At 38.1% G+C, this 22,130-nt stretch overlaps 1 protein-coding gene across 5 annotated transcripts in view; it reads left to right on the top strand.

Annotated features, from left to right (window-relative positions):
* The window catches only part of gtf2h1 (general transcription factor IIH, polypeptide 1), a 284,403-nt gene that overhangs the window by 89,415 nt on the left and 172,858 nt on the right, over positions 1-22,130 (top strand). For 2 of the 5 annotated variants that reach the window (XM_064335674.1, XM_064335673.1), the window contains 3 exons: positions 5,775-5,890; positions 12,839-12,931; positions 20,734-21,288. In XM_064335674.1, the coding sequence (XP_064191744.1) occupies positions 5,775-5,890; positions 12,839-12,931; positions 20,734-20,823 (299 nt within the window). In that variant the 3' untranslated portion in view covers positions 20,824-21,288. Of the gene's footprint in view, positions 1-5,774; positions 5,902-12,838; positions 12,932-20,733; positions 21,289-22,130 lie in introns of those variants that run through there. The other 3 variants (XR_010330029.1, XM_064335676.1, XM_064335675.1) reach the window with 3 other exon arrangements.

Below are 22,130 nucleotides of genomic sequence, written 5' to 3'. Positions count from 1 at the left end.
ATTAACCGCTCCAATAGCACAAGCCAATCAAATGTTTGTGAGGCCAAAATTATGGCCATACATTACAGAGATCACGAGTGGGGTTCCATCGTGTCAGTGACTTTTGAGCCTAATAGTCATCAAAAACCTTATTCTGAGAAGGCATTGCCTAATCAACCAGACGCGTATCTCCTTAAGGACATTGCCGGTCTTTGCTGCGCTTCCTAACACGCACCTCGCTGGAGACCTGCCTGAGTTGGCCTGCCACCGTCCGTGAAATAAACCAAACTGGTTTATTTCCCATCTACAGCTGTTTGAGGAACACATATCTGCATACTTTTCTTTCGTAACTCCCTTGTGGCCAGGCCCAAGTGGAAGATTTGTGCACATGCGTCATCTGGACCGGAGCCCAACTTCACAGAAATAGTTTCCCAAGTGTCTGCGCACCTGCCACGGACCCCTGGGACCAGCTGACGAGCTGAACGTGCATCACCTAACAGAATTAAGGACTGGTCTCCCTTTTTATCACTTAAGTGTTGAAACGCATTTTAATTGCCACCGACAGTAAAAATTCTAGTATTGAATAAAATTGGAAATACCTGTTTAAGTTATTTTACTGCTGTTTGTTGTTGTGTTTTGTTTGTTGTGCGTATGTTGGTCGGGAATAGCAAATTCCCTGACCTTGTAGGTTTACGTTGTTAAACTTTGTTTTCATGAGACTGATATAACGAATTAACCAAGTAACACAGAGTAGCGTGTCACTAACAAATAGCACAAACTAACCTTTGTTAAATGGTAGTACCGACAACCACTATGTAATTTTGCGATGGCTAAACAATTTCCTCATATAACCTTATTTGTCATATTATAAAAATTATTGTTTTCAATTGGCCTGTTACCAAATCTTTATTATAACCAATAAATGTATATTCTTTATTTCTAAAGCGTTGTCGTGTCTGTGTTATTTCAATAAGTTGGGCTCTACTGACATCTTGAATTCTGATTGGTTGTTGAAACTCTATTCATTTGAGTAAACCTCACTACAACATACATCTAGGCTAAAGACATTCAAACTAAATTTTTCACAACTCCACAAATTTTATGTTACCATACATTTCTTGTGTTGATTCAGTTAGGTTATGTACTTTATTTCCATAAGAGATCATTTAAAAGTAATAGCTAAGAAAGAGATTCATCTTTTCTGTACTATATCAGATTTTCAGTGGGTCAAAAGTTTACATACACTTAGCATTGGTGGCATTGTCTTTTAATTGCGTAACTTGAATCAAATGCTTGGGGTACCCTTCTGTGGTAGCTTCTCATGATACTTTGCCAGCATTTTTGCCCATTCCTCCTGACAACTGGTTTGTGGGCCTCCTTGCTCGAACATGCTTTTTCAGTTCAGTCCAGACATTTTCTATGGGATTCAGGTCAGGGCTTTGTGATGGCCACTCAAATACTTTCACTTTGTTGTCTTTAAGCCATTTTGTTACAACTTTGAGGTATGTGTAGGATCTTTGTCCTGCTGGAAGACCCAGTTGCGTCCAAGTTTTAACTTTCTAGCTGATGTCTTGAGGTGTTGCTTCAGTATTTCTAGATAATCCTCCTTCCTCATTATGCCTCATTATTATCTATTTTCTGAAGTGCACCAGTGCACCTTTTCCAGCAAAACACCCCCACAACATGATTCTGCCACCCCCATGCTTCACAGTTGGGATGGTGTTATTCAGAATAAAAGCCTCACCCTTTTTCCTCCATATATAGTGCTGATTATTATGGCCAAACTGTCAAATTTTTGTTTCATCTGACCTGACCAGAGAACACTCCTACAAAAGGCTAGGTCTTCATCCTGGTGATCACCTTCAAACTTCAAAAATTCTGGCTTTTTTATGCTAGTCTTGGAGTAGAGGCTTCTTCCTTGCGCGACAGGCTTTCAGGCCATGGCGATGTAGGATTCTCTTAATGGTGGATGTAGATACTTTGGTATCTGATACCTCCATCTCCTTCACCAGTTCCTTTATTGTTGTCTTGGGGTACAGTTGAACCTTTTGGACCAAAGTTTGTTCAGCCCTGGGAGTTAATTTGTGCCTCCTTCCTGAACGATGCAGTGCCTGTGTGGTCCCAAGATTTTCATATTTGTATACTATTGTTTGTACAGATGCTCATGGCACGTGGAACCAGACTTGTGGAGGTCCACTATTGTTTTCTGAGTTCTTGGCTGAGATGCTTGAATTTACCCATGGTATCAAGGGCAAAGAGGTAGTGGCTCTAAAGGTAGGCCCTTAAATACAGCCACAGGTGCCAATTAACTCCTAATTATGACAATTGCCCAATCAGAAGCTTCTAAAAAGTCATTACATAATTTTCTGAAATCTTCCAGACTGTTAAAAGAGACAGTCAACTTGGTGTATGTAAACTTTTGACCCACTGGAATTCTGATATAGTGAATTAAAGCTTAAATAAATCTCTCTCTAATTGATTGTTTTAAAATGACTTCTGATGTGAACAAAGTAGATGCCCTAATTGATTTTCTAAAAGCAATGTATGATAACATGAAATGTGCGGAGTTGTGAAAAACTGAGTTTGAATATCTTTAGCCAAGGTAAATGTAAACTGTACCAACTTATAACGGCTCAGTGTGCCTGTCTGTATAACATACAGTATCCCCTGCATTACAAATAATATTATTCACAGTCCACCACATTTATCACACTATTCCTAGTAATTTACATGCACATACATATAACTCTTTCAACAGTCCATAATGTGGGTAATGGTCAACCAGGTTCCTGTCTTACCCAACGGTGCCTGTGGGTGATTTTATGACATGAAAACAGACACTGTCCTTGTTCCATCTGCCCATCCACGCTCCTGCAGGCCACAAGTGCCGGCGGGGCAAAAAGGTCGCGAGACTGTCCCAGGGCAATCTCCAGATTGCGAGACAATTGTCTTTTCAGCTGTGTTTTCAAGCCTTCTGATCTTTACGACCCCAATCCTGGAATTTGGCTTGAACAGCCAAAATTTTATCTTGCATCATTAAGAAAGAGAGCACTGATGAGCTCAGCAATCACCAAGGGCCTAGTAGGCCAAGGAAGACCTCTATAGTTGGGGAATGAAGATGAAGACCTTAATGAAGAAAAGACCCCAAATACTTCAGATGCAAAAACAGGAAGGCCAGGTGAGAGTGTGCTAAGAAGTACCTAAAAGAGCTGGCAGAGTTCTAGAAGTTCTTGTGGATAGATGAGACCAAGATTTACTTGTATCAGAGTGAGGGCAAGAACAAAGTTTGGGGCCAAAATGAACTGTCCAAGATCGAATGCATACCACCTAATTTGTGAAACATGGTGGTGGGGGTGTTATGGTTTGGGCATGTATGGCTGTCACAGGTACTGGCTCAATTCTTATTTCTCAGCCTCATAATGGCTTCCTTGACATTCATTAGCACAACACTGGTCCTCCTGTTGACAAATGCCAATAGCAGACTCCAAAGGCAATCAAAAGCCTAGAATCAGCACTAGATACTGAATGCTTTCTTACATCTGCACCACGTAAGCAACTGAACACACCTGACTTATCAGAAACACCTGTGAAGCCATTTGTCCCAAACTTTATGGTACCCTGAAATGGGGGCTATGTTAAAAAAGTCTTGTCATTTCTAGAAAACCAACATTTATAACAAAATACTCTTTAACACTAGAAAGGCCACGTTTTTTTTTACTACCTTTAAACCACCAGCATTTAGACATCGATTTTAGCGCCCGCAGTGACCTAATTTCATGATGATGAAACATTATGTTGCAGAACTATATTCTTGAAATGAAGGACACAACTGTATCAATTTCATCATTTTTGTTTTTAATGTATATTAATTTTGTTATATAGGTTAGGGAAAATTCTCCAAGGACGTATCACAGGCACATTGAAAAAGGCTAAAATGTGCAAAGCAGAAAATGAAGAAAGTAGTTGAAGAAATACGAAGTGCAATACTTTATTTTTTTGTCATAATGAATTCCGCTTGCTTCTCCCTTCGCTTTGCCACCACATTTCATTTGAGCTTTTATATATGTACCGTCTCTCTCATCTTACTCATTAATTCAACAGAGAACATACAGCTTTGGTCATTTGTGTGAGCAGGGACCGCAAACAAATCAATTTCATTTCACACAATTGTCTTTGGCCTTATTCTGACTGCATTTGCTGACCTGGCACGCCATTTTCTTCCCAAGAGTGATGGGTAGTGCAAGGTGATGCTGGGACCGTGGCTGCTTTTGCGGCTGCTGCTTCTGTCTTCGGCTTCATGTAATTTTCCCACAGCTCCCATGCCAGGTCCATGGCAAAGTCAGTCATCAGTAATTCCAGTGCTTTCTTTGGTCCCATTCACTTGCATTTTTTACCATCCCTGAGTCTATTCAGAGTCTTTCTGAAGTTGCCGTTTCAGTGCTAAACTGAAAGTATGTTGGAATATCTCCACGCAGTTATACACATCATTTTTATGACTATACTGCCCACAATTATTGCTCCCCATGCTGAAGTCAATAATTAACTAATAACCATCTTCATCAAACGATTGCAGTGAATTAATTTTGTGTGATTATATGCAAGGTTTCGATAGCGCTTGACCCAGCAATTCTTATCAAAGCGTCGTTGCTGAATAGCTGAATAGCAGTTATTTTAAGCTCAGCTATTTAGGAACACGTGTGAAAGGAGGAGGGTGTTGCATTTGTGGTATTGGAGTAATTTGCATTTTAAAGTTCAAACGCCCAATGGCGTCAGGTCTGGCTTTTCTAGTGTTAATAAAAGCTGAGAATCTGCACTTTATCTAAATGTGAATTGTTTGATTAAATCTAAATTTAATCAAACAATGATCTAAATTTGTGGAGTAAGGAGCCAGATCAAGATAGAATGTCTTTTATCCCAAACATTATTGAGGGTACTGTATAATCAGATAAAATACTTGCTTGTCATGCCTTTCCTCATTGCACTCCACCTGCCGTGGCCAAAATAAAATTCTAATCAATGGTCCTAGTTTAGGAGCAGCAAGAGGAACCTGCACCCTCTTAATTAAAGTTAGAAAATACAGATGATATTGTTTACTCCCAGGCACTCTTCTGTGAAAGAGGATGAAGAGGAAAAATACTTTTATTACATTGGCATATTGCATAGGAATATTGAAGGAACACAGATCATTTCATACCGATGAATACATGTGGATTAATAGACCAGTGTGAACAAAGAGTGATCATCACATGAAATATAACAATGAGTGACAATTGCATATTACCCAGTTAATCAACTGAGCTCTTTGAAATCAATGTCTTCATTTAACCATGGGTAATTTAATTCAAAGGATCTAAAATGTGCATCCAGATGATTTTCCCCTGTAAGAGGTATTTCGATCTATCGCAACAACGGAAGGATGGTTTGATGTGTTCAATGAATTTAATAAACAATTATAAGCTTCTGTAAAGTGCTTTCCCATAGGGTGGTCCTGCTTACATTACATTACATTACATTATAGGCATTTTTAGCAGACGCTCTTATCCAGAGCGACTTACACAACTTTTACATAGCATTTTACATTGTATCCATTTATACAGCTGGATATATACTGAAGCAATTTCGGTTAAGTACCTTGCTCAAGGGTACAACGGCAGTGTCCTTACCCGGGAATCGAACCTGCGACCTTTCGGTTACAAGCCCAGTTCCTTACCCACTGTGCTACACTCCGTCCTGCATGTTAATGTTAAAGATTAATACTTTCAGTGATGTGCTGTGATCTGATGTCTTTGTTGCAGACATGGTACCCAACAATGAGGAGGCAGAGCTGAAACATTTGTACATGGCAGCCGGAGAGCTACTACGGCACTTCTGGTCCTGTTTCCCTGTCAACACCCCCTTTTTGGAGGAGAAGGTGACCCTTAAGTCAGTCTTTTAATCACTGCTGTCAACACTCCTGTTGAATACCAGGCATTAAGTCAAAGTACTGAGCTATGACATTGTAATGGGATGGGTGGGAGGGGTAAAATGATTTTAAAAGTAATAAAAGCAACCCCTGAACAAGTTGGCAGTTAGCTATGGCTTGTACAGGAATGCTTCGACATCTTTGCATTATCAATGTTTCCTTAGTCTATATGCTGTATGAATGTATTGAAGTTTTTATTTACTATTATAATTTGCTATTCAAATTTATCTGGTATATTTGAACAAATATAGGATTACCCAAAAGGTTATAGATATAGACAAAAAAATCCATGACACTCTTCATATTTTGAAAAGCCTAGGGCTTGTTCATGCTAAAAATTAACCTCTTAGCTCAAAGCCCCTAGTGGTCGAGATTGCTGAACTCACATTCAGTGGTACTGGAACCAAAGTATGCAATAAAAATAGAAACACTTTGTTTTAGTTTCATTAGTAGACGATACTATACAACCATGCCGAATACGTAGTTTTCGCCACCATTGTCGCTCTGGTCGTTCATTTAACAAGCACCCCCTCCCTGCAGTCTCATCTGCAACTACACCCCCCACCCATGACATACTGGACAATATTTTCTATCTGGGAATTCATAAAAATATTCTTTCATCACTGAAAAATCGTACTCCGTCATAGCAACAAGATAAACCCGACAATAGCCCTATAATATGATAATATGCCAATTCAGCAGTGAAACGCTGCTCACTGAATAACGAAACAAACAAGACAAAGTTTTCAAAAATTATACCATGTCATTCTAAAGTCAATATCTGGGACTAAATATTGAATAAATATATAACCTTACCATTGGTTTTACGTGAAGAGATGTCCCTTTTGAGACTGAGTGGTCACATATTGTCTTGGACAATCTGTTTGTGAAATATACGTGCATTTGTGAAGCCTGGCTACCTTCCAAAATAACTGTGCGTAATACCACACGTGTTGTTTACGGCGTTGTCGCCGTTTTTAGTACAGTCTAGCTTGATTGACAATTCATTTATTTAGTAGGTGAGAGTATAAGCTTTCGAACAATGTATAACATGTCTAATTTTGCTTTTGGAATAGCATTTTATTACTCAGCGTAACCAAATTTGTTCTCATCATCGCGTTCACTTAAGTATTCACTCTGTGGTAGCAGTAAAAGACACTGCACCTGACGAAACATTATGTTTGCTGATAGACCTAGCTGACATTGTTTTCTGGAGTAATACAGAAGCGTATAGAACTGTATCATTGATTTACTGTCTCTATCTACTGAACACAGATAAGATTTCATCATTGCTATGTAAGAATTACTGCTCAAAATATTTCGGTTATATACGTTGTTTTTGAAATTGAGTGTCTTTCAATAGGTTAGTGGTATTTTATAATGAGGATATCTCACACTGTAATGTAAGCGTTCGTTGGTAGTTTAGTAGTTTTTCTGATGCGTACAACAGTGATCACGTGAGTGCCAAAACGTGGTGGACGGTTGAAAATTGTTTTCATGTCGTCCCATCCCCATACACGAAAACATACGACAGTACAGATTATAGAAATACATATAAGAGTACATTATTACACATTTTGGTACTGTACCGCATTGTGTGACAATATTTTTGCATTATTTTTTAATCTGATATCCATGTTTCATCTTAAACCTTCAGAAGGGGCTCATTTATATGCTTTATAATGGACAAAAAGCATTTTATTCATTTTGATAGAAATTTTGGATGTTTCTGGAACCCTAGATATTTTAGACCACTGTACGGATGGAAAGCTTGTAATTCCCACTTGGAAATGATGCAACAGTGAGTTTCTTGAGTCAAAACTGTATATTTGTAGTGAAATACGTGAATATGTTGTGATTTACAGCAATGCATAATTTAGACATTTTGGATAGATTTGGAGACACTGGGTACACTGCTTAGTCTTTGCTTCATAGATCTTTAGTAGTTCTACATATCCACCCTTAGATTTTATGAACTTGTGGTCAAGAAGTTTTTGATCCAGGACATGTATACTTTAACCCGCAATCTCCCAGTATTTCATTGCGAACTAAAAAAGGAGCAAATTCATTTTAGATTTTTTGCCTTGACCATTGCATTAGTGGCACTTTATTTCTTACAAAATTATGAATATATAGTAATCTAAGCTAGTATTGTAAATGGTACAAATGTATTGCTTTATTTAAGACATTTTTCTAGTCTCTGTGGTGTTCACATCTGGAGTTATAAAGCTTTAAATCGGGTAACCCCTAAATGGGCAAGGACTGACAGGTACCAGTGGGGGAGTGGTTGGGGTGGAGTTAACTAGCTATTGTTCCCACCCATTATCTCCCTGTGAGAAGTGTGAAAAGTTCAAGATCTTTCAAAGGGATTTTCTCTGCTACTTGATTTTAGGAGTACCAACATTCAAATAAGCATATCTTCTTCAACTATTTTCAGATCTCAATGTATGACACATCATTTGAAAGCTTATAATCTGCACTTTCATAATCTGTATGACCTTGCTCTACTTGAGGACCAAAACACCAGCACCTGTCACAAATGGTTTACCTCTCTTTGCAATAAGTTTTGCAACCCCATAGCTCACTTGTGTGACATTCTCCTGAACACGCAAAGTCTTTCTCATTGCTCCTTGCTGTGCACAAAGCTTTGCTTTTAGCTCCCTGGTCTTGTCTTTTTGTGCAATCCCAGTGTATTTACTGTGCACAGCCGAATGTTTGATATCATACTGCCACTTTAAATTGTAATCTTTCGTGACTGCAATTATTCCAGGCAGGTCAAGCATACTATGGAAGAATATTTCGGACAAAATTAAATAAATAAATACGTCATGAAATGTGAGCATAAATAATTAAATGTGGAACGAAATGTACGTATTTATTTATTTATTTATTTTAATGATGCTACGTGCGACATGAAATAAGGCTTGAAATTAAAACCGTCACTTTCACCCATCAAAGTTGGGAGGGCGGGCTCTAGCGAGTACTGTTTTTTGATTTGTGCATCGACTTGATTCGATTGTTCATGCCTAATTCAACATGGCTGCACTGGAGGTGTGTTGTTGGAGCCCCTGTATGGTGCTAATAACCGTGCTACATGTGCTGTTGAATAAAAGAAGCTACACATTTGAATTTCTGACATGTAGCAAGGAAGGAAGGAACATAGGGCATGTGAACATCAGGCTGAGCTAGCATAAGGATGATGCCTGAAAAAGCTAGCTCAGCATGCTAGCTCAGGACCACTGAAATTACCTTGAACAGAGGTGCGTTCAAATTCAGCGAACAGAGGCGAACGTTCGTGGGGAAAACAAACACAAAGCTAACGGAAAAAAGTTTGAAATAGTTTGCAAACATTTGCCTTGTTCGCTGAATTTGAACGCACCTCAGGAGTAGTGAATAGATGGTACATTTACAAAAGATGATTCTGGAGTTGGTTCTGCAGAGACCTGCGAGGAATTCAGTGCCTCTTGTATCAAATTAGCTGTCATGACCTCCACTGACAGCCCGCTGGCACAACATGGTGTGCTACTGCGCTTTGCTTGCCTTGAGAATCCTATCGCTCATCGCTGGATTGCTGTAGACTGTAGCCACTAGAGGCGGGTCTCTCAGAAATACTCAACCTATCACTAAGCCTCCTGTGTTTTGTGTACTCGCTAGAACCCGCCCTCCGAACTTTGATGGGTGAGAGTGACGGTTTTAATTTCAAGCCTAATTTCATGTCGCACGTAGCGTCATAGTTAAATAGTTAAATAAATAAATACATACGTACATTTCATGCCACATTTAATTATTTATGCTCACATTTCATGATGTATTTGTTTATTTAATTTTGTCCATTCAGTTCACATCTGTGAAAAAATAACTTTTGTAAAAGATGCCATTCCCAGCTTCTTCTTTTGACTCGTTCCTTTCAAAATCTGTGATCGACACTGATCGTTTCAGCAGGATGCCTGCCAGAAAGTAAGCTATGCACCTTTTAAATTTCTAGCTACATTCTTACATTTACTTTAATAATTTTCTATTTTAATAATATTCTTATGCATTATATCTATAGCCTATTATTTTTATTTGAATTTTCATCATCTTCCTGTCCTTCCACCCGTTTTGTGTGCCAAAACAAATGTCTCCATGGGCCAACCTTGCCCTGCTGGTCATAGTTTTGGCGGCCCGGGTTCATAGCATCACTCCCGTCTGCAGAGGACGACTTATACTTTACCTTAATGCCAAGTTCTGTCATCTACTCTGTACCTTATTATATCCTAATTGTACTTGCTTGTCTATTTGCTTAGTTTCAAGTTAGTTTATTAAGATTAATTGTTGAAATTTCATTAATGTTTTATGTAATATGGATAAACAATCCATCTGTCCATTGGATTGGTACAGTTGAGGCCAAAAGTTTACACACACCTAGGCTAAAGATATTCAAACTCAGTTTTTCACAACTCAAACAGTTATTTACAACCCCGCACATTTCATGTTACCATACATTTATTTTGAGAAATAATTTTAAAACAATCGATTAGAGATTTATTTCAGCTTTAATTCACTATATCAGAAATCCAGTGGGTCAAAAGTTTACATACACCAAGTTGACTGTCTCTTTAAACAGTCTGGAAGATTCCAGAAATTGATGTAATTAATTTTTAGAAGCTTCTGATTGTTCAATTGTCATAATTAGGAGTTAATTGGGAGTTGTGTCTGGCACCTGTGTCTGTATTTAACGGCCTTCCTTTAGAGCCACTGCTTTTCCCCCCCCTTGATACAATGGGAAAATCCTAGCAACTCAGCCAAGACCTCAGAAAAGAAATTGTGGAACTCCACTAGTTCGATTCCCCCTTAGGAGCAATTTCCAAACAACTGAAGGTACTGCGGGCATCTGTACAAACAATTGTATGCAAACATAAAAATCTTGGAACCACACAGATACTGCATCGTTCTGGACGGAGACACAGATTAACTCCCAGGGCTGAATGAACTTTTGTCCGAAAGGTTCAATTGAACCCCAAGACAACAACAAAGAAACTGGTGAAGTACCAAAGTATCTACATCCACGATTAAGAGAATCCTGCATCGCCATGGTCTTAAAGGCTGTCGCGCCATGAAGAAGCCCCTACTCCAAGATCGGCATAAAAAAGCCAGAATGAAGTTGCCAGCTGATCACCAGGACGAAGACCTAGCCTTTTGGAGGAGTGTTCTCTGGTCAGCGCTATGTATGGAGGAAAAAGGGTGAGACTTTTAAATCTGAAGAACACCATCCCAACTATGAAGCATGGGGGTAGCAGCATCATGTTGTGGGGGTGTTTTGCTGGAAAAGGACTGGTGCACTTCAGAAAATAGATGCCATCATGAGGAAGGAGGATTATCTAGAAATACTGAAGCAACACCTCAAGACATCAGCTAGAAAGTTAAAACTTTCACAATTGGGTCTTACAGCAGGACAGTGATCCTAAGCATACCACCAAAGTTGTATCAAAATTGCTTAAAGACAACAAAGTGAATGTATTGGCGTGGCCATAACAAAGCCCTGACCTGAATCCCATTGAAAATTTCTGAACTGAACTGAAAAAGCGTGTCCAAGCAAGGAGGTCCACATACCTGACTGAGTTAGGCCAGTTCTGTCAGGAGGAATGGGCAAAAATGCCGGCAAGTGAGAAGCTTGTGGAAGGCTACCTCAAGCATCTTATTCAAGTTAAGCAATTAAAAGGCAATGCCACCAAATACTAACAAAGTGTATGTAAACCTTGGACCCACTGAAAATCTGATATAGTACAGAAAAGCTGTAATCTCTCAACTATTATTTTGAAATGACCTCTCTTGGAAATAAAGTAGGTACCCCAATTGAATTAACACAGGAAATGTATGGTATCATGAAATGTGTGGAGAAATGTGTGAAAAATTGAGTTTGAATGTCTTTAGCCTAGGTCGATGTAAACTTTTGGTCTCAACTGTAAATTACATGGGAGACACCTATTTTATCTATTTATTTTTTTATTTTTCAATGAACCATGCCTCAATACTTGACATTTATCAGTTTTGTTTTTTTGTTTTTGTCAATGGAATTTTTGTATTTAGGCCCTGCATTTTAATATCATTATTTGAGCTTATTTTTATTGCAAGAGTTTCAGTTGCCATGATGAATAAATGCAGGCATTTTTCTGGCTCAAAATAGGGCTTAGTTAGTCGCTTTGTGTGACAGTGACTGTGGTCGGCCTGGCTTTACTGTCACCATCGACTCCACGCATCATTTCTCGGTAATTAGGTACATTTTTGTATTTTTGTCTACATTTTCAGAATGTAAAGTTCTGGTCTTCAGGAGACCAGCACAGTGCATTGAGATGTAGGCTATAAATTAAATAATTCTGAACAATTATAAATAATATCCCAACTTACCTAAAAAACCAAAAAAGTTTCTTTACTTTATCATACTGTTCCATAATTTCACATATTTGACTTATATTATTCAGAGTATTATTTCCTTGCATAAAACCAGACTGGTCATGGTGTATACTATCAGACAAGACTATTTTAATTATCACTTAAAATTGGTAAACCAAAATCACTAAATATCTCAAAGGTTAATTGTGTAAATTTCATAATTACTAGTCCCAGAAATTTCTTTTTTTTCCCACCAAGGTCATACATTACATTACATTACATTATAGGCATTTAGCAGACGCTCTTATCCAGAGCGACGTACAACAAGTGCATAGGTTTCATGATGTAGAGGCGCAAAAGAAACACTAGAGTGAAGTAAGGATCGTAGTGCCAGAAGTGACCACATCGATCAGGACTCCAACCCTGTAGAGTAAGCTTGTTCAGCAAGCAAGAATCCTACCAAGTGTAGTAGGATTACATACAGTGTAGTAAATGACATATGTTTTGTTATCCTGTTCTGAACAGTTGGTGAAGATGAGGTCCAACCTGGAGAAGTTCCAGCTGACGAAACTCCGGCCTTTCCAGGATAAGGTCCAGCGCCAATACTTGAGTATAAATGTAAGCAATACTACCACCACCATACTTCTCTAACCTGGCAAGAGAATTGTAATTTCTGTGTTTTCTTGTATTTGTTAGCACAATATACCATGCAATATCCATCATGCACCATGAAGCTAAAACTTTTTGATGAATAGTATCACATAGTTTTGGTTGGTGCGGTACTCCTGCATTAGTCAGGAAAATGGCAAGCATTGTTGGGCTGAATGGCCTGTTCTCATCATTATGTTATTATTATTAATATTATTATAATACATTTTATTTATATAGCGTTTTTCATCATACATAGATGATCTCAGAGTGCTTTACAGAAGGCAACAATAAAACAAAGTAAAAAAATAAAATAAGAAATAATGTAAAATCACAGGATGATAGTAAAACAGTGCATTACTATAAAATCACATATATTTTATCTGTATCACGCAATGGATAAACTGGGATAGGCACACTGATAAAAATGGGTTTTAAGCCCGGCTTTGAATGCTGAGACTGACTGTGCCAGACGTAGGTGATCGGGCAGACTGTTCCAAAGGCATGGTGCCATGGAGCAAAAAGCTTGATCACCCACAGTACGGAGCCGAGTTCTGGGCACTGCTAAAAGGCTACGACTGTTAGACTTCAGTTAAGCGGTGGGATTCCAAGGGAGACAGGAATATAAATGTAAGCAATATATTATGTTGTGTTATCTCAGAAAAAATATGTTTTCAATGTACAAGAATGGCAAGTTACTTACACATAGAAATCACTGTCTCTAAGTCATTAATTAAAACTTGTTTAATTAAAAAAAAAAAAAAAAAAAAAAATTATAACTAAGCCTGCAGTTGTAAGTATTTATCAAAATGAGTTATCAAGTTACAACGAAGAATATTGGCTATGTTAGCTCACAGTTTAAACTAGCTATATTCCAGTGCAATGCTACCCAATGTTTCCTAAATTATTTAATGTAACTTCTTTTTTAATCTTACCATGGTTTAGGGTATCATTTGGCACTGCCGCCTTGAGAGGTCTTCCTGGCTGAGGCAAATTTATATATCATTTTGGTTCAGACTTAATCACGCTGTATCTTTAGCATGCGTAACTTTGCGGATGTTGTGACTGCCATCCCAATACTGTGTAATAAGCTTTTGGTGCTCAAGCACCATATTTGAGGTGATCACAAATGGTCTGTGTACAGTATAAATAAATGTAAAACGACCGTTGTTACAATTTTGAAGTATGTACGGGACAATGTACAATTTTAACAATGAAAAATAACTTCATAAATCGTTAATACCTGCATTGCAAAACACAAAACACTCTTGGTTCAAAAGAGCATATCTGTATAGATGTTTAAACCAGCAACCAATTAGGAAGGTCATTTATTTATTTTATTGCGAAATTGGATCAGTTTCGCATTTTTGTCACTTGTTCGCATTTTGTCACTTAAATCTAATAAATAATTCTGCTTGAGAATAAATAGGCCTAAATGCAGGTACACAATATGGCTGGCACACGATTATCAAATGGTAGGCTACAGACTCTAAAGTAGTGCTGGGTGATATGGCCAAAATATAATGTGATATTTTTCATATTATTGACAGTATTACGGGATTTGATTTTCCAGTGCAAATTACTGAAGTAAACTGAGATCCTACTGTGGCTGTAAAAAATAAAGACCAAAATGATAATCATTTTCACTATTGCCATTGAGAGCATGAACACCAAACGGTATGAAATGTTGTATAATGTTTAAAAAATTAGATTGTACACAAAAAAACAGCCTGCTGATTTTAAACTAAAATCTACAAATATTGGAGCAAATTTTTTTTTTTAATCCAAGCTTCTGGAATTAAATGAACAAATACTTCTTTAATCTTACCTTGGCGTCATCTCCATTATGTGTTAACACCAACTTCTCCCTGCCTGTTGTTTGCAAAGCCATGTCATATTTTTTTGATGAAATAGTGCAAGTTTTGTTCAATCCACACAATTCACCTTAAGCTACATTACATATACCAGACGCTCTTATCCAGAGCGACTTACACAACTTTTTAACTTTTTAAGTTTACATTACAAAAGCATAGCCTAGTGTTGCAACGTGCAATTTTTCATTCATTCATTCAATTCATTGAATGAAAAACAAAATACTATTACTGTTGGTACTGCAAAACCACATGCTGCCGTGTGAAATTATACTGGAAGCTATAGCCTACCTAAAAATAAGGTAGGCTATAGTGCCCGGCCCTACTTTGAAGTTGTGTATAAGCGTTATCATCAAGCTTGACAAGTTCAATAGAAGATTAAAGTAACAGCTGTGAAAATTTGGCACTCCTTTCAGTGGTATTTCTTTAGGTGCTTTATCAAATTTTGTTGTATTGTAAGTAAGTGTGCTAATGCCATGCCTTAAAGCACTGGCATTGTTGGCAAGTGGCCGTAGGGCAGCTTTTGAACATGTATACATTCGACACAGCTGACATCATAGCAGATACCAACTCGTTTCATAAACTCATTCGTAGTGGCGAATGGATAGTGCTTGTTATCAGACGTAAAGGCTCATTCAGGCAACTGGCGTAAACAGAGTTGGAAAGTATGGAGACAAAGCTTTGCTACAGGCGAGATTTAATATGCATATTAAATGTTTTAGTATCAGACAGGATCAGATTCATATCGGCCATGTCCTAGCCGATACCCAATCCAGAAAATATGGAGGATTGCATTCAGACATCCCTAGTGAGCAATAACAAATCTGATTCACTATATGTGTTATAGTTGCTTAGGCTAACGCGTGTCAGGGTTTTTCCTGGCTCAAAATAGGGCTTAAGTAGTCCCTTTGTGTCCCAACAACTGCAGTCCATCTGGCTTTACTGCCACCATCAACTTTTAGTTTGAAATGAAATACTGAGAGATCCCATATATACCGCAGGTTAAACTATACACGTCCTGGATGATAAAATCCTTGACCACAAGTTATTAAAATCTAAGGGTGGACATGTAGAACCTACTAAAAATCTATGAAGCAAAAACCAAGCAGTGTACCCAGCGTTTCCAAATCTATCCAAAATGTCTAAATTATGCATTGCTGTAAATCACGACCTATTCACGTATTTCAATACAACTCAACTGTTTTGACTCAAGAAAGGCACTGTTGCATCATTTTCAAGTGGGAATTACAAGCTTTCTGTCAGTACAGTGGTCTAAAATATCTAGGGCTCCAGAAACATATCCAAAATCTCTCCAAAAATGAATAAAATGCTTTTTGCACATTATAAAGCATATAAATGAACCCCTTATGAAGGTTTAAGATGAAACATTGATATCTGATAAAGAATAATGCAAAAACATTGTCACACAATGTGGTACAGTACATAAATTTGTAATAAATCTCGTACGTATTTCTGTACTCTACAGTATGTAATGTTTTCTTGTATGGCGATGTGACAACATAAAAACAATATTCAACCGTCCACTAGGTTTTGGTGATGTACCTACTCTCACGTAATATCTGGTGCATGAAACACAAAAACTACTAAGCTGCCAATGAACGCTTACATTACAGTGTGAAATATGCTCATTATAAAATACCACTAACCTATTTAAGGCTACTCCGTTTCAAAAATAACGTATATAACCGAAATATTTTGAGCCATAATACTTATGTAACGATGATTAAATGTTATCTGTGTTCAGTAGATAGAGACAGAGACAGTAAATCAATGTTGTATTTCTCTCCCCTTCTGTCTTCCTCCAGAAAAAAGATGTCAACTAGGTCTATTGGCAAAAAAATGGCTTGGCTATGCTCAAAAGTCCTCAATAATAATATTTCCAAGAAATTATGAAAATCATTGATCACGTTTCATTGGGTGTAGTTTTTTCTTTTACTGCTACCACAGAGTGAATTGTTACCACAAAAGCAAAATTAGACATTATACATCGTTAGAAAGCTCATACTCTCACCTACTGAATAAATGAATTGTCAATCAAGCCAGACTGTACTAAAAAGGGCAACAACACCGTAAACAACACGTGTGGTATACAAACGGATTGTCAAAGACAATACAGTGTGAATGACCACTCGGTCTCAAAAGGGACATCTCTACACGTAAAACCAATGGCAAGGTTGTATATTTATTCAATATTTAGACCCAGATATTGACTGTAGAATGACGTGGTGTAATATTTGTTTCGTTATTCAGTGAACAGCGATTTCACTGCTGTATTGGCAAATCTTAGGGCTATTGTTGGGTTTATCTTGTTGCTATGACGGAATACAATTTTTGAGTGGTGAAAGAATAGTTTTATGTATTCCCAGATAGACAATATTGTCAATTATGTCATGGGTGGGGGGTGTAGTTTCAGATGAGACTGCAGGGAGGGGGTGCTTGTTAAATGAACGAACAGAGTGACAATGGTGGCGCTGTGAATTCGGAATAGTTTTTGTGTATCGTTTACTAATGAATCTAAAACAAAGCATTACCGTTTTCAACTCATACTTTGGTTGCAGGAGAATTGAATGTCTGAGTTGAACAATCTAGGCACGCTGGCGTGCCGACCACTAGGGGGTTTGCACTAAGTGGTTAAGAAGTGACAATGTCAAATACACCACTCTGCTTTTTCAACTATTTGATACTTTTTACCTAGGCCTGACTATGCACAGCAATGCCACATTTCTACATTTTAATGTTACCTAGCCCTATATACCCTCTACCAACATACAAGCAATTACTAGGTTTGTTGTGTACTATAGCTCAAAACACTTCCAATTAAACACAAATACATTGCCTTCTGAAAGTATTCAGACCCCTTCACTTTTTCCACATTGTTACACTACTGCCTTATTTTAAAATTGATTAAATTAATTTTTATTCTCATCAATCTACACACAATACTGCCAGTTTGTATTTGTGAATTTTAAAACCAAAATAAAGGTTCATTCTTGTATCCCTGTTTGAGAGATAATAATTCTGACTGCAGCTGATGCCTCGCCGTAATTTTACGGAATTTGGAATTATGAGCGTATCTACTTGATGCGATTTACAGACTGCTTGCAAAACTGTAGATTACTACTTGTTAAACGACTTGTTAAATGACTTTATCGACCTAACGGTATATTTCTGTAAATGTTGGCAGCTGCAACAGAACCTCTTTTTAGTGTTTGCTTGGTTCAAAAATGGCCATACTGGGATTTCTATATTCTATGCATAAGTATCGTTTTCCCACTTCAAGGACTGGTTACAAGTGTCATTAATAGAATTATGAATGATACACTTGTGCTATTGTGAGTTGGCATATTATGGCATAAATAGTTATTTTATCAGAACGCAAGCTAATTAGTGTAAAATGCACATTTTGAAATGTTCTGCATTCCAAAGAGACAGCATTCCATGGGCTAGCACAACAACTGAAAATGATGCCCACCGGAAATTTGATAGTGAAGGCAAAAAGGAAAGTGATGAAACAGTAATTACATGTATATTTCTCTGCTTCCTTATTTTGAATAAATAAACAGCATGATTGAAGAGAGGGGAAAAGTGTGCAAGAGCAGAGCAAACTGAGTCAGAGAGGAATATCAGCACACGCCATATGCCACTCTATTAAATGTTATACTTGTTAGTTGGCTAAAATGCAGTTAGCCAGATGAATCTCCTTCTGTTAATATTTTATTGTAAATGGAATCCTGCCTGTTAAGGCTTGTAGGGCTTAATTTGTTGTAAATGCCCTCAACTATGGAAATATGTTGTAAAAACGACACAAGATTTTTCAGTTATTTAAAAAATCCCAGTCTTTAGTCAAAATTTTTTCAATACAATGCCACAGAATTTGTGGGTGATGTGATACTCGGGATATCTGTGAATAGGATGGATTCAGTACACATCTTAGTGTATCAGCACATATTATCATTTGGGATTATGTATTTAAAGGAGGTATTATCACCGGTTTAAGCACATATATGTGACATGGATCAGTAATAACAGTACGTCAATTAAATTAATGGGGATGAAGTACACATTTCAGTTTGACCAAAAATGATACTTTGATCCATTTAGTCAAGTGACTTTGAATGACTGCTGCTAGACAGCAGAGCTCTTTACAACAGACATCTTCTCCATTTCTGTTAGCATACACAAGCAGTTCTTGCACAGACACCATCTCTTATGCCCTACTGTCGTTTCCTCTTGCCTCCGATCTTCATTGTTTTGATTTATTTGATGAGGGCTGTCCTTGGTGCTTTCCTTATGTGTAATGTCCCGCTCTGGCTCGAATCGAAAAAGCTGAACAGAAGACATTTTCAATGCCGCTCAATGGACAAGGGCAAAAGACCCAAAGCCGTGGCGACCTTGGAGGATTTTAAAAATTTTTGGAATAACTTTAATCTTTTGTGTGGTTTTTTGCAACCTATTTATATAATTTAAGGCATTTACACTATATTAAGGCCTACAAGTCTCTACAAACAGGCAGGGTTCCCTTTAACAACAGTAGCTGGGGTAGACCATGCTGTAGGCCATGTCTCTGTCTGATAATTTCCGGTGAAATGTTATTTAGCAGGCATAGTAAATTCATCTGGTTAGCTACCTTTACAAGTAGCCGGGCAGACTTGTGTTTGCCACAATGTTTGCCTTGTCAGCAAGGGGAGGATTAATTGCAATATGTTTAATTTTCCAAACCCAGCAGTTTTAACTGTTATAACACCCTAGTTTGGCATCCGGCACTCTGAATACCAAATGCAAGTACATCAACCATTAAAACACCTCACTTACCCAACATGTAAAAAATATTTATAAATTAAATCTGTAAATTTGTTGATAGGCAGAGCAAACTATTGGATCAAACTTTTAAACTCGCAACCAGATGAAAATTTAAGAAATTTATTAAGTTACAACAAATATTCATGTCTAATGTAAAGATGAGGTTCAACTACCTTAAAACAATAAACAAAGGCTACAGACATGGACAGTCGCACTAGAAACGAATGAAAGCAGATTCCAAACCACAGCTTTTTTGTCTCCAGAATTTAAAAACCAGAAGACAGCAGAATATTCCAGCAGAACAGAGATGAAATGTATAATGCCAGACCTAGATGCCGGTCTCAGATGCCCACTTCCAACTAACTGTAACAAACTTCTTCTCAGTTTGCCCAAACCTAACTAACTAAAAGAAGGTTGCATATTTTATGTAGACACACTGACACACCTCTTCTGACACACACGAAAACCCACACTCACACACAGACACACACCCCCCATTGGTCCTGCTCTGTTGTATCTCCAGGTTATGCTGGCTGAGTGCTTTTAATAGCTTCTTATGGCTGAGAGTGGCCAAATGGTGAATTACATGTCTGACAGCCTAGTAATGTAAGCTAGCTACATCTTTGATTTTAATTTGTCATTCCTACTTACCTCAAGCTCAGGAATTGTACAGGTTCAACGTTATGCCATGTAAAGAGTCTGTTGCCAGACGTGCCTCTCGGCATGAACGCATCAAACTAAATGATCAAATATTACTGTTATTGCCAAACAAAACTGGTGTCCTGAAAACTGGCAATGAATGAGTTAAAATACCAAAAATAGTACAGGTTATATTATCATATATTAAATATTATCATGAGGTCTGAAAATAAGTAGGATGCATTTTTATGACACTGTTCCAAATTTAGTTTGCTAGGACTTGAAGGGCAGATATATCATCTATAGTGTTTTCAGAATAGCTCACTCAGAGTATCTAATTGCTCAGAGTAACTAATCAGTATTTCACAGTGCTGTGACATGGCAGGTTTACTGGTATGATGTGGTCTGTCTCCCCCCCCCCCCCCCCCCCCCCTCCCCCAGCTTACAGGACATATGGAGGAGATGCTGCAGACAGCCTACAATAAGTTCCATGCCTGGCAGACCCACCACCATATGCTGAGGAAGACCTGAGAAGAGGATGATTGAGAGGGAGTGGTGGATACTGAGAATAGGAGAACAGTCTGTTCTCTCCCATGAGTTCCATGGGACATGATCTCCCGACCTGAAATGAGTATGCGGAAAACCCACTAAACAGTCTGTCATTTAAGAGATGTACTGGAACATTGCCATGTATCTTTTTTATTTTTGGCACTGTCCCCCCTTACCCCCATTGAATGGCACTTACCTGGGTCTTCTACCAGACAACTGCATTTGAGTGGGATCATTGAAAATGGTTTCCATGACAGTCACTGTTTGGTCTCTCAGAAGGACAAGTTGTCTTTCCATGGAGGCAAAAGCAAAAAGAGCATACAGCCATCCTTTGTATAGCAAATGGCAAAAATTCCTTAAAGATGCCTCTTGACTGCTTAGTTTGGCTAGGGAATTGAATCTCTGGGAAGAGGAGAGGGGAGTGAATAAAGCAATACTGTAATTATCTGCCCAAGTCCGTGCATGCGCTAATTTGCTCATCTGACTCTTATTTGACATCAACTCTTTTCTTCTTTTTACCACATAAACTTTTTACACTGAAGATCCAGTATGATGAAGTTCCTGGTGACCTTCTGAATTTAGTTACTCAGATGATGATGCTGCTGCTGCTACTGTAGCCACTGCCACCACTGTTGATATTTACATATTGTTCCCTGGTTGGGGAATGTGTTCAGTAATGATTTATGAATTATGATTGTGGCATTGTTGTGTGAAAATTCTAAACTTATGGATGTATATGAATCTGTGTGTCAAAGACAACGAGAATGTGAGCTGGATTTCTGGGGTCAACTCTATAAGACCTCCCCTCAGGGGAATTTCAAACAGTGATTGCAGAAGGATATTAGTTAATATTGTTGTAATTGACATCTATCATCTGCCAGCTTGGGAGAGCACAGACAAACCCACAATCTTCTCCAAAGCACATGCTACCATCTAACTCTAGCTTTCGTGTGACGGTGCACCAAGTCCTCAGCAGAGTATACTTTTATGTAGCTGGTGCAGGCAGATTGCAGACATGTAATCTAATTTACCAGGGGTGTTGCCTTGAGGCACAATGAGACGCGGCAGTCCAGTTGACTGGAATCATCGTTCCCTGGGTGACACTATGGCCAGTTATCCACCTTCAAGTTGTAGTCAGCATTTCACCAGGATTCGAGATTAGACTGTGGGGCACATAACTTGTTTATTTTACAAGCCATGTCATAGCACAAACATACCTTTTTCTAACTTTTTCTGAATTGTATAATTCTTTTCTTCATCTGGATGGCCAGCTAAATAATTTAGCAGTA

Source organism: Anguilla rostrata, chromosome 5, assembly GCF_018555375.3.
Source record: "Anguilla rostrata isolate EN2019 chromosome 5, ASM1855537v3, whole genome shotgun sequence".
NCBI classification, from domain to species: Eukaryota; Metazoa; Chordata; class Actinopteri; order Anguilliformes; family Anguillidae; genus Anguilla; species Anguilla rostrata.
The sequence above is the reverse complement of the archived record's forward strand: the minus strand, read 5'-3'. Positions and strand labels throughout refer to the sequence as shown.